We start from the raw sequence: 15,419 nt of genomic DNA, 5'->3' as shown, positions 1-15,419 counted from the left end.
AGTTCTGAGGCAATGCTGGCTGTCCTTCGTTCAGCACACACCTTCTCTCTGGAGCATTCGCTGACTCACAGGCCCTGGAGTTGTGCTGCGGGCGTGATGATGAACTTAGGAGAAGGGCAGGGGAGACAGACCCAGGGACAGTCCAAAAACATAAAATAAATACAGAAAGTTATTAAGAAGGATGCAAAGAAAACAAAGGAGGGCGGGAGAGAAAGAGGGAGGGAAGGAGGGGGCAGGGGTGGAGAGAGAGAGAGAGAGAGAGACCTCAGATTGGGCAACACAATAAGCTCCCTGGAGCTAAGGCTCTCCAGGGGGTGGGTGGGTGGGGCCATCACCTGTGGGCCTCAGGGCCCCTCTCCCAGCAACGCCCTTTCTGTCCCAGCTAGAGCTGCACAAAGGAGAGGTAGGCTCCACACCCTCTAACCGCTCTTGGGCTAGATGCCCATGGCTGGGACTTGGACCCAGAGCCCTAAGGTGGGTCCGGAAGCAGCTCGCCTGACTTGGGTCCCTCTGGAGAACAGAGCATGTTCCACGGTCACCCCTCTCTGAAGGGCAACTGCAGGGGCTGAGCCTGTGAGGGCTGAAGGAGAGCAGCTCAGGACGTGAATTGTCTGGGTCGGTACTGGTGTTCCTGACCAGCTCGGGCCTCCCAGCAGAGGCGGGCACCCCAAGGCTAGGGCCGGCCAAGGACAGTGAGGCGCCATTCTGGGGCCTGCCTGCCCTCCACGGGCAGGGATGCCCAGCACAGGTGGGGCATTAGGCCTGGGCACAACCTGAACCTACCAAGCTAATCGCAGGGATCTGGGCTCTCCAGGTCAGAGGGCAGGGTCAGAGGCCTCAGAGGAAGAAGGTAGTTGGGGGCAGGAGTGGCTGTGGGGAGATGCCAAGGAGGAAGGCAAAAGGGCCCACAGACAGCCCTTTCTTTTGTCCCTCTGGAGACCGCCCAGTCTCCCTGATCTAGGCCTGGGGACAGGTAAGTGAGAGGACACCTCTAGGAAATGGTGCGAGGCCTACTAAGGTGTCTGAGAGTCAGAGGAGGCGCGTGTGCTGGCGCTGGGAGGCAAAGGGTTAAGGCAGTGGGGGGGCAGCCTATGGCAGGAGGACACACCTGTACGCAGGCAGGCAGGGGCGGCGGGCGGGGCCCAGGTGAGGAGCCTGCGCTGCCTGCCGGTGGAGAAGGAAGGAGGCAGAGTGGAGGCCAGGGCGGCGGTCGAGTCCTGGGCCTGACCCCCTTCCTCTCCTCAGCACTCACTCTGTGAGGCAGGTGGCCTGCGGGCCTGGTAGAGGCCGTGGGAGCGGGGTCCTGAGGCTGAGCTGGGGACCGCCCGAGGGGCGATAAGGGCCCGTGAATTGGTATGTGGGGGCTGGGGCAGGCTATGCGGGTGGGGGGGAAGGGGCTCAGAGGCAGAGAACAGGTGGGTAGGGGGCTGCTGAAGCTCCGCCTGGGCCTCAGTGGGTCAACTGCTCAGGGTGGAGCTGGTGGCGGCTGCAGGGCTCACCCGGAAGTGTCCTCAGGGACCTGGGTGGTTGGGGGAAGGGAGCCAGGGTTCTGCAGCTTCTGCACAGGGAGCCTGGGCCTGGGACTGCCTGACCTAGAGGTAGGCAGGTTGGGTGGGGGCCCCCGTCTTACCCAGCAGTGTTTGGGTGCTGGTTGGGAGTCTCTAATACTGCCGGGTAAAGATGGAGGCCCCTGTCCCCGTGTCAGCGGCATCTTTTACTTCAGGCCCTCAGCAGGCTGCGGCCACTCCCACCCCATTCCCGAACCTCCCCACACACCCTGGAACCCCCTTCATCTTGAGTGGATGGTGCTGCTAGCGGAGTGGCTCTTGGTTGGCGAGGTGCCCACTGAAGGGGCACAATGGTTCCCAGCCCCTCCCCCAGCCTGGAGTGATTTGTCATCTGGTGGATCCAGAACCCACGGCAGACCTTGAGCTTCGGATTGGCTCATGTACTCTCAAGAGACCTCACCTGGCCTGCAGCCAGGGTCCCTGTAGCAACTGGTCAGCTCTAGCCTGGAGCTGCATGTCGACCGGCTCTGGGTCCATCTTCCAGTACAGTGTTGGATGGTGTAATTGTGAAGCTCCTAACACTGTCTGGTAAAGATGGCCCCCGGGCCGGTTCCCTCGGCAGTGACCTTCAGGGAGCCCTGAAGACCATGGAGGCCTTCTGTCCAACAACCTTTGACCTTTACCCTGTGGCTGGGGGTGTAAATCACTAGGAAAAGGGAAACAATGGGGAAGAGACAAAATGGCTGCCTCTGGGGCCACAGCAGGATTTGAAAACATACTTGCTTTCCAGGAGCCTCTACTTTTCCTGCCTTGGGAAACAAACAAAATAAAGTGTGGATGGGTACTTGTTGCAGACTGACTCAGATTACTTGACTCATTAAAAAAAGATTTTATTTATTTATTATGTTTAGAGAGAGGGGAAGGGAGGAAGAGAGGGAGAGAAGCATCAATGTGTGGTTGCCTCTTGTATGCCCCCAACTAGGGACCTGGTTCACAACCCAGGCACGTGCCCTAGACTGGGAATTGAACCGGTGACCCTTTGGTTCGATGGCCGGCACTCAATCCACTGAGCCACACCAGCCAGGGCCCATTTATTTTATTTTTGTCTGTCGATCTCATTTTAGGCTCCCAGCTCCTGAGGAGTGGGGCTGCCCCATCTGCCTCATCTCCCTGTCCCTTTCATGACAGTCAACCTACCTTCTCCAAAAGTCTAAGAAGCTGAAGATGAACCCAGTCTCTCACCCCGGGATACTCACCTCCTTCCCTACCACTTTGTAATTCCTATACATGCTTTTGCCCCCAGTGCTCTTTTGGTTGCCAGTGTCCCTTGTCTTCCTGTAGGGACAAGGGATGGGAATTGGCCTGTAGTGGCATCAGGTACAGCAGTGGCTCCGCAGCTCTGGTGTCTGAGATTCAGTGGGGACTGTCTTGGGACGATGAAGTGGCTCAAGTAGGGACGGAGCACTGGCACGTTTTGTTGGGGTGGGGTGGTTCGAGCTGTGGGATGGGCGCATCTCTGTAGGTAGAGCCCCGTTTCACACTGGCTCCTTCACACTGAGGGGTGTGGAATTGGCAGTGGGGGTAGCTCACAGCAGGTAAACCCCATGGGGCCTAACCTTGATAGGCACGAGTGGTCCACCCACAGCTGCATGGAACCGTCACTAAGGAAGCAGCTCTTGCTGGGGTCATCACATTTTTGGTCTAGCTCAGCAAAGCCACAGCTGCTCCAGCCTTAAGAGGATGGGGCCCGAAAGTGCAGCTGGGCCTGCTGTTTCCAGCTTCGATCCTGTTTTCTACGACTGTTTGGCTCCCAGGGTGACCAGCAAGGCCCAGGCATTATTTCGCAAATGCCCGTAGCCAGTCCGTGCGCCCCCTGCTGCCGAAGACGAGGAGAGACTGAATGTTGTGAGTGTGCGCATGCGTACCTCCCCTAATCCAGCTCAGACACAGGAAGCCTTGAACTCTGCTTAAGTAATAAAAATTTATTGAGAATTCCTGGGCTGGTGTGTTCACTGCCTCCCAACCTTGAGAGAGGAGCCAACACTGTAGGAAATCACTAAGAAATCACGCACTGTCCCAACAACCCTGGCCAGCACAGGAGGAAGAAAGTCATCCCCCTGAAAAACGGGTCAGTCTTCATTCATCTGAGAAGGGCTAGGAAGGTGGGTGCAGAGGGGAGCGTCACATGATACTTGGGGCGGGGCGGGGGTGTGCGGGATCTCCAAGCTGATTCCTCCAATATGAGGGCAGAAACAGTTCCATTTCTTCTCTGGAGGTGGAGATCTTGGTCGTTAGGCTCACTTCTTGGCCTTGATGAGGCTGTCACTGCAGAAAGATGAATAAAGGAGACAGGCGACATTAGGGGATATAAGTGTGAGAGGAACAGCCTCTTGGCCACTCCCTTCTCCATCCCCCTCCCTCCTGATTAAGAGTGTACCGGGAGGTGAGAAAGGTTAGCTGGTGGGGGAGAAGGGAGGTCCTGAGATGAGCTGCAAGACCCCCCCGAAAAAAGGTGCACCGACAACTTACCTTCCCCTGTGGACACCAGGTCACCAGGTGGACAGGAAACATAGAAAAAAGAAGATGCAGAGGTGATTTACACTTCAGTCCCCACCAGGTCTAAAACCTTCCCTTGCTCCCAAGGGAAAAAAGACAACTGGGGTGGAATCCAGGAATCTCAGGCTCTGGAAAGGAAGAGCTGGTTCCCTGGGCACTGCCAGTCCTCCCCTCTCCCTTCCGAGTCCCCTTCCACGCCCCAGAGCAGCAATGTTAGGGTCCCTGGGTGAGATCTGAATAGCATCTTTCACCCCTTTGCAGTTAAGACAAAACTTTACAATTACGGTGCTTTTCACATGAATAATCCTCTTCTCATTAGATCATGAGATTCAAGTCTCCTATACTTTTCTTTTGGTTCAGAGAGATGGTCTTTCAAGGGTCCTGAGTAAGCTAGAAACAGGCTACAGGGCCCAAGTGACTGACACAGATCCCATGTTCTTTGCGACACCCCACTGCGTATGTCACTTCTCTCACCGGGTGAAACTTTCATCCTGTAGGTTCAGCACAAGGTTGTCAGCAGTGAGATAGATACGATTCTGTGATGTGGCGATCTATAGGGCAGGACACAAGACAAGTGCTTGTGTTAAGCAAAGAAAACCTCAACTCCTATCCTTGCATTCAATAACCACCACTCGAACACGTGGGGGTTAGGAACAGGGATGCAATGATGACAAAGATGTGGTTTTGGTCCTCACACAGTGATCCAGAGCAGCAAGTGACTGTGATCCTGTTAGTACCATAACAGAGGTGTGAACTAAAGGTCAAGGGAACCCACGGAATTGTTTCTGATGAAGGGAAATGTCAGAGAAGCCAGTCTGTGTAGAAACCAGACGAGCATGATTTCCATGACCTCACTTCGGAATGTTTCCACAGAAAACACTCTCACTCTCCACAAAACCCTGCGAGGGACACTGGGCTCTCACACTCACCGTCTTGGAGATGTTCTGGGCTGCCCGGATCTTTCGCAGCTTGATGTAGCCTGGGTTCTTGCTCAGTGCTTCTCCAAGGTGAGGGTGGGTTAAGGGTTTACACAAGGCCAGGTCTCAATCCCTGGACCCATCTTTGCTACTTCCGTCACTCCAGCCCTCCTCAGGGCTGTCAGATCCAAGGTTGCGCTCAGGCAGCTCGTGCCCAGTCTTACTTTGGTTCTCACCTGTGGGCCCCCCTGCAGGCAGCTGCCAGGAACTGGCGGTAGCAGCAGGAACAGAGGCAAGGCCAGCAGTACTATTGATCTGTCTTACAGTGAGGAGCCAAGCTCAGGAACCCCACTAAGATCTCAGATCCCATTTGAAACCTCCACCCGCCAGAGAGCCAAGAGTCAGAGAGCACGGAATCGCATTCGCCTTAGTCTCATCAGCCAGCCCGTGAGGGAGGACAGGAACACAATGTGCCCCAGGGGTGAGCCCAGATCTCTCTGGCAGAAGGATATCATCTTGGCGGCCTCGGCCTCACCCTCTGCTTGCACAATCTTTTGCCGCTGTTCTTGCTTTGCTTTTTCCACCAAGAACTGGGCCCGCTGGGCTTCCTGTTGTGCTGTGGTGGGACAGTTAAGAGGTCACAAATGTGAGGAACCCCAAACCCCTCTTGCATTTGTAGAAATCCTTGACTTACAGGAACTCACCCACTTGTTTGGCTTCTACAGCAGCCGTGTACTCTCGGCTAAAGCTTAGCTCTGTGATGGCTACATCATCCAGGATAAGGCTGAAGTCCTTGGCCCTCTCTGTCAGCTCCCTTCGGATCAACAGGGACACCTGGGGGGAGGGGGGAGGGGGGGTGAGGAGGGGAAGGGAGAGGTGAGAGGGGACTGGAGAACTGAAAGGAAGGTGTTTTTGTGTGACCAGCTGAATACCAGATCTTCCAAAAAAGGCAGAAAATTCACCAACCCTTTCTTAAGATCTACTGGAGTTCTAGTCTTGGCTCTTGTTTCTCACAGTGGCCATCAGTGCAGCTTTTAGGTAGAAATGGAACTGGGGTCACAACATTTTTCTAATAAGGTGCCTTTCTTAATTCTCAGTGCCCTGGGCCCTATGAGGAAAATGTGGACATTATGCAGACGGTGATGGGAGCTGGGTCCAACCTGGGCCCGTTGGGTGATCAGCTGTGAGGCGTTGAACTTGGCCACCACACTCTTGAGAACCTCGTTGACAATGGACGGCAACACTCGCTCCTCGTAGTCTAGTCCTAGGCGCTGGTACATGCTGGGAAGCTCCAGGGCATTGGGTCGAGACAGCACTCGCAGGGAGATGTTCACCATCTGCAGGTCTAAGAGTGAGATCAGCAGTGGCTGGGCAAGGCCACGGGGGCCTCGTCTTGCCTCTCAGCCCAGTATCCTTCCCCAAACGCAGTCTCCTCCACATGATGTCGTTCAGCCTGGAACTCCCCTGGAGGGGAGAATCATCAGGCTGACCAGAATTGACCTGGAACAGGCCAAATGCAACCTCGTCTGTCTACTGCGGTACCTTTTCTATCCACAACCCCTCTACCAGTAAAGTGAACCTCTACTGCAGGCTTTAACATAACCGCTTGTCTTCTTTACTAGACTATCGACTTGAGGATGAGGACTGTGTTTTACATATCCTTTATTCACAGGACCTAGGATTTAGGAAGCGTTAAGTGACTACACTAAAAATAGCACAAAAGAGTCTATTACAGGGGAGCTACTTGCCTCAGTGCGCACATCTGTGTGTGAAGAAGGGTTCTGGGGAATGTGAAAGGCACAGCTTCCAGATCTGGTTTAGGAGGCACCAGGAGCACCAGGGTCCCCAGGACCGGGTGTACTCGTGGATATCATTAATAAGACAAGCAGTTAAAAGAAAAGAAAGCCTTAAAACAAGGCTTTAATCTAGGCAGTGAATAAGAACAGAATACTCTCACTGAATTTACCTTAGAAGGTAAGAAGAGTTAAAGTGCAAACACACAGTGTGTCTAGAATATTCTACTTTAACACCAGAAGCAAGGATTTTTATTCTAGCTCTGTTTGCAGATGTGAAAACCAAGGTCCAAGAGCTCTGACTACAACCATCTTCCCCTAGGGGTCTTGCCAGGCTTCCTTATGAACTTTAGGTAGCCGATCTGTTGGTGGCTTCCAAGTGTCCAAACCTACCTTTGGAGCCTGTTGGGGAGGAAATTTTTCGTGGCCTGGCCCGAATGTCATAGATGATGGGATATTGGAACCAGGGGATCCTGGAGGAGAGGGAACAGATATAGTTATTGGGAGACTGCAGTTTCACTAGTTTTTTTCCTCACGTGTTTCTTGGCCTGCTTCTCCTCTTAATGACCACAAACTAGGACGAATTCTCTCCCGTCTTTAGAGAACACTTATGTGCTACTGCAGTTATGGGCAGCGCCCACTGTCTTGGGAGATAAGGTAAGCAGCGGAAAGACCAGACCTCAATCCGTTGAACGTCCTATTACGGCCATTGGTGGCCTGGAAGCGTTCAAAGGTGAAAGGTCAGGGTCAATCCGCTCTGCCCGCCATTACCTGAAATGAAGGCCCTCGGCGAGAATGGTGTCCTGCTGCACGCCACCGATCCGATTAAAGAAGATGGCTCTGTGCCCGCCTTCCACTGTGGGGAGAGGGGTGGAGATCAGGCCAGGTCACTGCTCGGAGAGTACGTGCTAGCCCCTGGTGAGGCGAGGGGCTGAGTGCGGGCGGGGACCCGGCGGGACCGGAGGAGTCCGGAGAGCGGGCGGAGGTTGCTCACCGGTAAACACGGACTCGCGGACCCCGTAGGCCACGGCGCCGGCACCCAGCAGCAGCTTCAACGCTGTGCCCATGCCCCGGGGCCCGGAGGGCAGCCGTCCCGCTAAGTCCTTCAAGTTCTGGGCCATATCCGATCCTCAGGCCGGAGGCACCAAAGGTCAGGAGGGGGTGCCGGCCCGCCTGTACCCCACTCCAGTTTAGAAACGCCACCCTTCACACGAGGGTCTATGGCCCAGGTGCTCGCAAGAGAAAGGGCACCGGAAGTGCGCTCCCTCCTAAACCCTCCCCCCGCCCCCGGGTCTGTGGAGGACCCGAATTTCGCGCACAGGAATTGCGCATAAGGAAGTCCCGCCTCTCTCCGAAACCCTGCCCTCCCAGGGACACTTCGGTAGTGCCGGACAGCAAGCAAGCGCCATTTCCAAGCGCCCACTTTTAAAATGGCAGCCGGAAGTAAGTTTGCGATTAGGAAAAGCGTGATGTCTAATTTCAGGATATTAGCACAATTTCCGGTCGTAAGATGGCTGCGCCCAGTGTTGGATTCCAACCTCGTGAACGTCGCCGTGAGGACCAGAAACAGGACTGGGATGTTGTGGAGCCCAAGCGGCCCCGATTTGGGGCGGGAAGCAAGATGGGAGGCCGTAGGCTCATTGTGGTGCTGGAAGGGGCCAGTCTGGAGACAGTCAAGGTAATGTGGGACGAGAAAGTGGAGAACTAGTACTAGCGATAGAATGGGACCTCATGGGATGAGGGTGAGAAGCTCAGAGTGGATGGAGAAAGCCGAGAGGTGAAATATGCTTTCGGAGAAAGAGTGGCTTAGTTGACTATCACTTGGTTCAGTGTCCTCTGTTGGCAGTAGTTTTTTTCTACCTCCTTGAATCACATTGCAGCCGTCACATTCTTGCCTCCAGTTGATTTACCAGAAATCATCTAACGGAAAGGGAAATTCGTTCACAGCTGTGTCCCACATCATCCTGTTGATGGGAGAGATCTGGTTCTTGCTGATGCATGTAAAGAATTGCATATCAGCACATCTAGTAGTATGTAATCAGTTTATTAGTGGCCCATTCTCATGGAAGAGGACAGGACTGGGTAGAATAGGGGGTGAAAGGTAAAATTTCAGGGAAAAGCAGGGCGGCAAAAGCAAGAGCGGCTGAAGACCAGAGTGGCAAGCCCCGGGGCAGCCTGAGGCCTGGTGGCCAGAGACCCAGTTGCGGAAAAGCCAAGAGCACCCAGAGTCCCCGAGAGAGAGAGTCCTTTGTTCTGAGGACTTAAGTAGTTGGTGGCATAGGAGGGAAAAAGTTACATACTGATTAACGGGTAAATGTGCCGACTTTCCTGGGGGAATGTGACTACCCAGACTTAAGTATGTGTGTGGGTCTGTTAGCTGGAATACTTTTGCTACGTACCCCATTTGTTCATCTTGTTGTAAAACAAGTACATGACTGGCAGTTAATTAAAATTGGGGCACTTTCCAAAGTTATTTATTGGCTCTTTCTGTAAGCATTAGGGACTCCCTCATAAAACAGATAGTGACCAGAGGTAGGCAATTAACTAAAGTTGTTTTATGGGCTCCTTCTTTGGGCACCGGGGACCCTCTCCCACATTCAGGCCTTGGGATGAAAGCACAGTTTCAAGGCTTTCTTTCCCAGATAGTGGAAATGCTACGTAGAATTTCAAGGACTTCCCTTCTTTCTTGCTAACATAGTGTTTCTTGTGATGTTGGAAAACCTGGAAATATTATCAGACCAGGCTCAGGAGTGCTGAGTTAGCATGTGAGTCTCCTTCCTCCTCCCTGCCTCTGTTTACTATTTATTCTACATGATTGGTAAAAGGTGTTTCCTGGCAACCAGGGTGCTAAATGCTGGCCAGTAACAGGATTGGAGTCTCAGAGTTCTTTCTATGCTGTCTTCTGCCTCAATCCCACTACAAGTTACTAGGGAAGGAGAAAGGTGGTTACTCTAGCGTAGTCGGTCCATCCTTTTATTCGTGGGGACTTCACGTTTTATAAAAGATGTTTATTGTCACCCTTCTATGTGTTAGTAGTATCCACCTCAGATGATCATTTAATAATTTAACATTTTTATTTTTACCTATCATTTGGCTCTTTCCCGAATGATCTAGCCATTCTGGCTTAGAACTTTGTACTGTGTTCTCATTTCCTCTGACTTTCTTATTATCTTACCGTTTAGAGCTAAATTTGTTCAGTGAGTAGGCCCAGAAGAAATAGCACCTGTTTAGAAGTCAGACCTGGATTTTGATCTTGGTTCTTATTACTTATTTTAAGTGTGGTCTCGAGAACAGTTTGTCCTCAGTTTGTAAATCAGAGGTTAATACTTCACAGGGAGAATGTGATGAAAAAGAAAAGTAGTACATTCAAAGGTAGTACATTTCCATAGTAATCTACTTTGTGATTCTTTTTCATGTTTTGTTCCTCAACCACTATGGCACTTTAATAATCTTGCGATTTAGAAACACCGCCCCCCATCCGTTTTCATTTTCTTCTGTGGTTGATATTTCTAACCTAATTATAGGCTCTTACAGTCATCCCTCACTTAATTGCCTGCTATCTTTCCAGCCTGTTAATTCTGAATGTTACTTAACCACTCCATTTCTTCCTGTGTTCCTTGGGGATGGTAGTAGTACCTGTGTTACTGCGTTGTTTGGAAGATTAAAATAGTTAATATGTGTAAAGGGTTTAGAATAATGTCTGTCACTTGGAATTAGTTATTACTGGTACTAATGATAACTATTACTGTTACTATTACTACTACTGTTATTAGTGATTCTGTGTTAACTATTAAGTACTGTGCTTTGCTGTGTATAATGCTCACTTTATGCCCAAATTTTTGAGGGAAAAATAAGGATTCACATTATACATGGGTAATATTAATTCTGTAGCTATATACATGTTTTTAATTCTTTTATTTATGCTTTTACATTAAACGTGTAATTCTACAAAGCAATAATGATATCATTTGCAAAATAATACCCTGGGGTATGATAATCAGTTTTGTTTCTAAATATAAATAAAGAATTGAATTAAAAAATTAAAACATTTTTCCCCCTGAAAGTCTGGACCAAAAACGTGGGTGCACACTACACACAGGAGTGCATTGTACATGGCAAAGTACGGTAGTTGAAAGGGGCATGACCACATTAAAATTCCTAGACAATGCTCTGGGAAAATTTAGGCCAAGTTGTCATTAATGGTCCTCCAAGGGTGACAGAATTCATAGCTGGTTGAAATCTTCTGTACTTATGCCGTCCTTGTGCTTCCTTATGTCTTGCTTATGCCAGCCTCATCTGGGCCTGCTCTGGGTATTCTTCAGTGCGTCTGGTTCATTTCAGCTCCTTTACTGCCAAACCTGGGGGGCTTCACTTGGCCTTCTCTTTGTAATGACCAAGGTATAAAGGTATATGCTGCATCAGACTTTACATTGTTTTTATTTATTTATACAAGATTTTATTTACTTATTTTTAGAGAGGAGAAGGGAGAAAGAGAGAGAGAAACATCAATATGTGGTTGCCTCTTGTATATCCCCCACTGGGGGCCTGGCCTGCAACCTAGGCATGTGCCCTGACTGGGAAATGAACCAGTGACCCTTTGGTTTGCAGGCCAGTGCTCAGTCCACTGAGCCATACCAGTGAGGGCTGTCTTTATTTATTTATTTATTTATTTATTTTTTGATCTTGACAGATTTGGCATCTTTTTGCCTGGCTGTGAGTAAGAAGTCCTTGAATTCCTTAATTTTGGGAGGCATGGCTGTGAGGTACATGCCTCGCACCTCAGATTATCCCCCCATCCATTTATTTATTTATCTTATTTTTAAGATTTTATTTATTTTTAGAGAGAAGAGAAGGGAGGGAGAAAGAGGGGGAGAGAAACATCACTGTGTGAGAGACGTATTGATCAGTTGCCTGTCACATGCCCCCAACTGAGGTCCTGGCCCGTAACCCAGGCATGTGCCCTGACTGGGAATCGAACTGATGACCCTTTGGTTTGCAGGCTGGTGCTCAATCCACTGAGCCACACCAGCCAGGGCCCTTTATATTCCAGGCTCTTTGGCCTTCTTTAAACTCTTTGAAGGTGTGAGGTTCTTTTGTATCTTAAAGCCATTGCACATGATGTTCTCTGACTGGAAGCTCTCTTTACTCAGCTCTTTGCTTCCTTAATTCCTACTTAATGTTCATTTATTTAGCAATTATTGAGTCTGTTATGTTGCTCGTTATTTAATTACTAAGTTAAATGTTAATTCCTCACAGAAATGACTCTGTATAAATCAGTCCTATTATAATCCTTTAATGAACCATTTACTTTTCTTTTGTTTATTACAATTTGAGTTAATTAGTCATGTGGTTGTTTACTATTTGTCTCTTCCACTAGAAGGGTCTGTGTGGGCAGAGAATAAGGTTTTAAAAATTCTGATGTCTCTAATATCTATTATAGAAAGTGAATGCACATGAGATTCATTCTGATTATTTTCGTTAGTGGTTTTCAAGCTTAACCACAACCCACAATAAAAATTATGCTGTGATCTAATACCCACACTCAACTGCATGAAACCAAGTTTCATAAACCATCACTTACCATTACTACATGTGAACTACTTTGATGTTTTCTATTGTAGTTTGTTAAAAACTCTGGTTATAACTTACTAATGGATTAAAATTGAGTTCTTTTATTGAAGAGAGTCTTTTTCTTCTATAACTAAGAGTGTCCTATGGTCATAATTCTTGACCTTTGTCCTTTGTGACATTCTTTGTGCTTTGTGACATTCTTGTTATTTCAGTTACTCAGTTTCAAAGTCCACATGCCTCTTCCCCCAGTTTTTGGAGTTGTATGTCTTATGGTGTTGTCAGACATAAAATATTCTATTGGGCTGGTGTAGCTCAGTGTATTGAGTGCGGGCTGTGAACCAAAGGGTCGCCAGTTCAATTCCCAGTCAGGGCACATGCCTGGGTTACAGGCCAGGTCCCCAGTGGGGGCCACGTGAGAAGCAACCACACAGTGATGTTTCTCTCCCTCTCTTTCTCCCTCCTTTCCCCTCTCTCTAAAAATACATTAAAAATTTAAAAATTGTTAATAAAGTAAAATAAATTTTCTCTATTTTAAAAAAGATTGTATTTATTTATTTTTAGAGGGGAAGGGAGAGAAACATCAGTGTGTGGTTGTCTCTTACGCTCCCTCTACTGGGGACCTGGCCTGCAACTCAGGCACGTGCCCTGACTGGGAATTGAGTCAGTGACTCTTTGATTTGCAGGCCGGCACTCAGTCCACTGAGCCACACCAGCCAGGGCCTTTTGCTTACATGTCTTAAAACTAGGAACATCCCCTCTTACTAATTTTACTTCTGACAAGTATTCCATGATTAAACTACCTCCTACATCGTTAGAATTTTCACACTTCTCATTCAGATTTGCAGCTCTTCACTTGGTGCATGTTTGGTATAAGCACACTGAAGGTAATGACCATGTGTACTTTGCCAAGTGTATCACAGTGCTCCTGTGATAAATAAGCATTCAGCCTTGTTAACCTTAAGGTTAACAAGGTTAACAGGCTCATTAACCTTACTCCATCTGGTTCCAGAATCCCTCACCAGCTTTGTCTAATAGCCACAGGTTTTGAAAGTATATCCAGCTTAAATAATCTGAAATCACAGGTTGTGCCTTCTTTCCTTTCCCCTCTAAAATCAGTTACAGTAGGAGGGTTAGGGGAAGGGAGGGGAGGGTAAATGTGGCCACACAGTGAACCCTGAAGGGCTTGCTGGGCTCCACCCACATAACTTCTGGTTCAGGATCTCCAGAGTGAACCTGACAATTTGACAAGTTTCCAGATGCCGCTGCTGCTGCTGGTTTGGGGACCACACTTTGAGAACCACTGGGTTAGGTAAAAGCAGCTTATATTGTTCTCTGTCATTTTCCTCTTCTTCAGGTAGGGAAGACATATGAGCTACTAAACTGTGACAAACACAAGTCTATGTTGTTGAAGAATGGACGGGACCCTGGGGAAGTGAGACCAGACATAGCTCACCAGGTAACTCCAGGGACAGAGCTCACATCCTCTTGAGCCTTTCTATGGAAGGTGAAACAGCAGCATATTACTTCTTGTCACTCTTAACTGTGCCTCGGTGTCTGCCTCCCTCAGAGTCTACTGATGCTGATGGACAGCCCCCTGAACCGTGCTGGCTTGCTGCAGGTTTATATCCATACACAGAAGAACGTGCTGATTGAAGTGAACCCCCAGACTCGAATTCCCAGAACCTTTGACCGTTTTTGTGGCCTCATGGGTGAGATATTTAGGACTTAAAGTTCAGAATAAACTTGGCAGGAGTAAAGAGGGGAGAAAGAAGGAGCATAGTTGATCCCAGAATGCGGACCCTTCATTCCTTTCCATGTGTAGGGGTAAAGCCAGCATGAGTCCTGAGGAAAAAAAGGAGTGTGAACCAACACATTAGCACACAAGCAGTCATGTGCTTGACAACTGCTTGTGACATTTTCGCAGTGCAGCACAGCTCTGAAGGATGTGTGGAGCCCACCTTACCTATGGGGTTTTCTGGTTAGATCACCGGGCAGAAATGTGGTCTCCATCTAGCTCTGAACGTTTTTTATTTTCACCCTAGTTCAGCTTTTACACAAACTCAGTGTTCGAGCAGCTGACGGCCCCCAGAAGCTCTTGAAGGTGAGATACGGGCACCTATTGATTGGAGGTGGGTTCCAAGAACGGTTTGGGGGCTCATTTTTCTCTTTCACTTTAGGTAATTAAGAATCCAGTGTCAGATCACTTCCCAGTTGGATGTATGAAAATTGGCACTTCCTTTTCCATCCCAGTCGTCAGTGACGTGCGAGAGTTGGTGCCCAGCAGCGACCCTATTGTTTTTGTGGTGGGGGCCTTTGCTCACGGCAAGGTAAGGTCTGGGCTCAACTCTCAGATTCTTCATAGAGCCGAAGCTTACTGCAGAATTCCCAGAGCAGTTAGTATTTCGGTGATCCTGTCCTTATCAGTTAGGAAATAGAGGGTAAGAACAAAGCTGGGAGGTAAGTGTAGGTTCCCTAGCCTGCTCCAGGACGCGTTCGTCAAAGCTAGAAGCTTCTTCATCCTTTTGTACGAATTCAGTATTAAATAGCACCGTGAAATAGGAGCTTAGCCCAATATTCCTGCCCTAAAGAAGGACTGAACTGTTACAGTGATCAGGTTGGCTGATGGGACTGTTCTCTCCTCAGGTCAGTGTGGAATATACAGAGAAGATGGTGTCCATCAGTAACTACCCCCTTTCTGCTGCCCTCACCTGTGCAAAACTTACCACAGCCTTTGAAGAAGTGTGGAGGGTCATTTGATGATAGGACCTTGTTCTGAACCAGACTGTTGACATTGCATCCCTTGACTCCTCCAGCTCACTGCTGGAGGGCGACCTTCCTGCACCAAGACTGTGGGCTAGTGGAAGCCAGGCTGAATATTTGCTATCTGGTTATCTTATAAACACTGTTCTTGCAAACCTGGTTGTTCTTTGGGGGTTCCTAAACTTGGTCTTTAATGGTCAGGGGAAAGTGTGAGGTTACAGTGTGGGCAGTGTGGTTCTGGGCTTTAGCCCCAAACTCATGTGGTTGCTGTGCTGTAAAGACGACGGCCCTGGTTACTGGAGCTGTGGCAGGCA

General features: G+C 49.3%; 2 protein-coding genes, 1 long non-coding RNA gene and 1 other non-coding gene across 5 annotated transcripts; 2 read left to right on the top strand and 2 right to left on the bottom strand.

Moving 5' to 3' along the window:
• Positions 1-423: 423 nt before the first annotated feature.
• Positions 424-3,618, top strand: LOC119002529 (uncharacterized). Of its 2 annotated transcripts, none has more exons than XR_005069759.1 (2): positions 424-748; positions 2,633-3,618. It is a non-coding gene; the product is annotated as an uncharacterized LOC119002529 (long non-coding RNA). The 2 variants fall into 2 exon arrangements; XR_005069758.1 differs by lacking the exon at positions 424-748 and adding an exon at positions 1,101-1,353.
• PHB2 (prohibitin 2) lies at positions 3,471-8,025 on the bottom strand. Its single transcript, XM_037068487.1, has 10 exons — positions 7,769-8,025; positions 7,546-7,630; positions 7,168-7,247; positions 6,142-6,326; positions 5,686-5,815; positions 5,494-5,597; positions 4,994-5,071; positions 4,539-4,615; positions 4,038-4,043; positions 3,471-3,833 (listed from the first exon to the last, which is right to left on the bottom strand). The coding sequence occupies exons 1-10, from the start codon at positions 7,893-7,895 to the stop codon at positions 3,806-3,808; spliced, it is 900 nt and encodes a 299-aa protein (XP_036924382.1). The 5' UTR covers positions 7,896-8,025; the 3' UTR covers positions 3,471-3,805.
• On the bottom strand, positions 5,161-5,425 carry LOC119002593 (small nucleolar RNA U89). Its single transcript, XR_005069786.1, has one exon. It is a non-coding gene; the product is annotated as a small nucleolar RNA U89 (small nucleolar RNA).
• A 75-nt stretch (positions 8,026-8,100) lies between the features above and the next one.
• EMG1 (EMG1 N1-specific pseudouridine methyltransferase) lies at positions 8,101-15,260 on the top strand. The gene is made up of 7 exons (XM_037068488.1): positions 8,101-8,172; positions 8,258-8,452; positions 13,700-13,801; positions 13,913-14,054; positions 14,388-14,446; positions 14,523-14,672; positions 14,989-15,260. Exons 2-7 carry the CDS (start codon positions 8,285-8,287, stop codon positions 15,100-15,102), a joined length of 735 nt encoding a protein of 244 aa, XP_036924383.1. The 5' UTR covers positions 8,101-8,172; positions 8,258-8,284; the 3' UTR covers positions 15,103-15,260.
• The last annotated feature ends 159 nt before the right edge of the window (positions 15,261-15,419 follow it).

The sequence above is a fragment of the Sturnira hondurensis genome, unplaced genomic scaffold (assembly GCF_014824575.4).
Source record: "Sturnira hondurensis isolate 20B ecotype Veracruz unplaced genomic scaffold, ASM1482457v3 Scaffold0017436, whole genome shotgun sequence".
Lineage (NCBI taxonomy): Eukaryota > Metazoa > Chordata > Mammalia > Chiroptera > Phyllostomidae > Sturnira > Sturnira hondurensis.
The sequence above is the reverse complement of the archived record's forward strand: the minus strand, read 5'-3'. Positions and strand labels throughout refer to the sequence as shown.

Bases quoted from the DNA above. Each gene is read 5' to 3' on its own strand.
- PHB2 (XM_037068487.1), bottom strand. From the start codon at position 7,895: ATGGCCCAGAACTTGAAGGACTTAGCGGGACGGCTGCCCTCCGGGCCC. The intron at 5,598-5,685 runs GTGAGTTCCTGT...GTCCCACCACAG, and splicing joins TGTAGAAGCCAAACAAGTGG to CACAACAGGAAGCCCAGCGG. The intron at 5,072-5,493 runs ATATCCTTCTGC...ACCCACCCTCAC, and splicing joins AGGCCGAGGCCGCCAAGATG to CTTGGAGAAGCACTGAGCAA.
- EMG1 (XM_037068488.1), top strand. From the start codon at position 8,285: ATGGCTGCGCCCAGTGTTGGATTCCAACCTCGTGAACGTCGCCGTGAG. The intron at 13,802-13,912 runs GTAACTCCAGGG...TGCCTCCCTCAG, and splicing joins GACCAGACATAGCTCACCAG to AGTCTACTGATGCTGATGGA. The intron at 14,055-14,387 runs GTGAGATATTTA...TTTTCACCCTAG, and splicing joins CCGTTTTTGTGGCCTCATGG to TTCAGCTTTTACACAAACTC.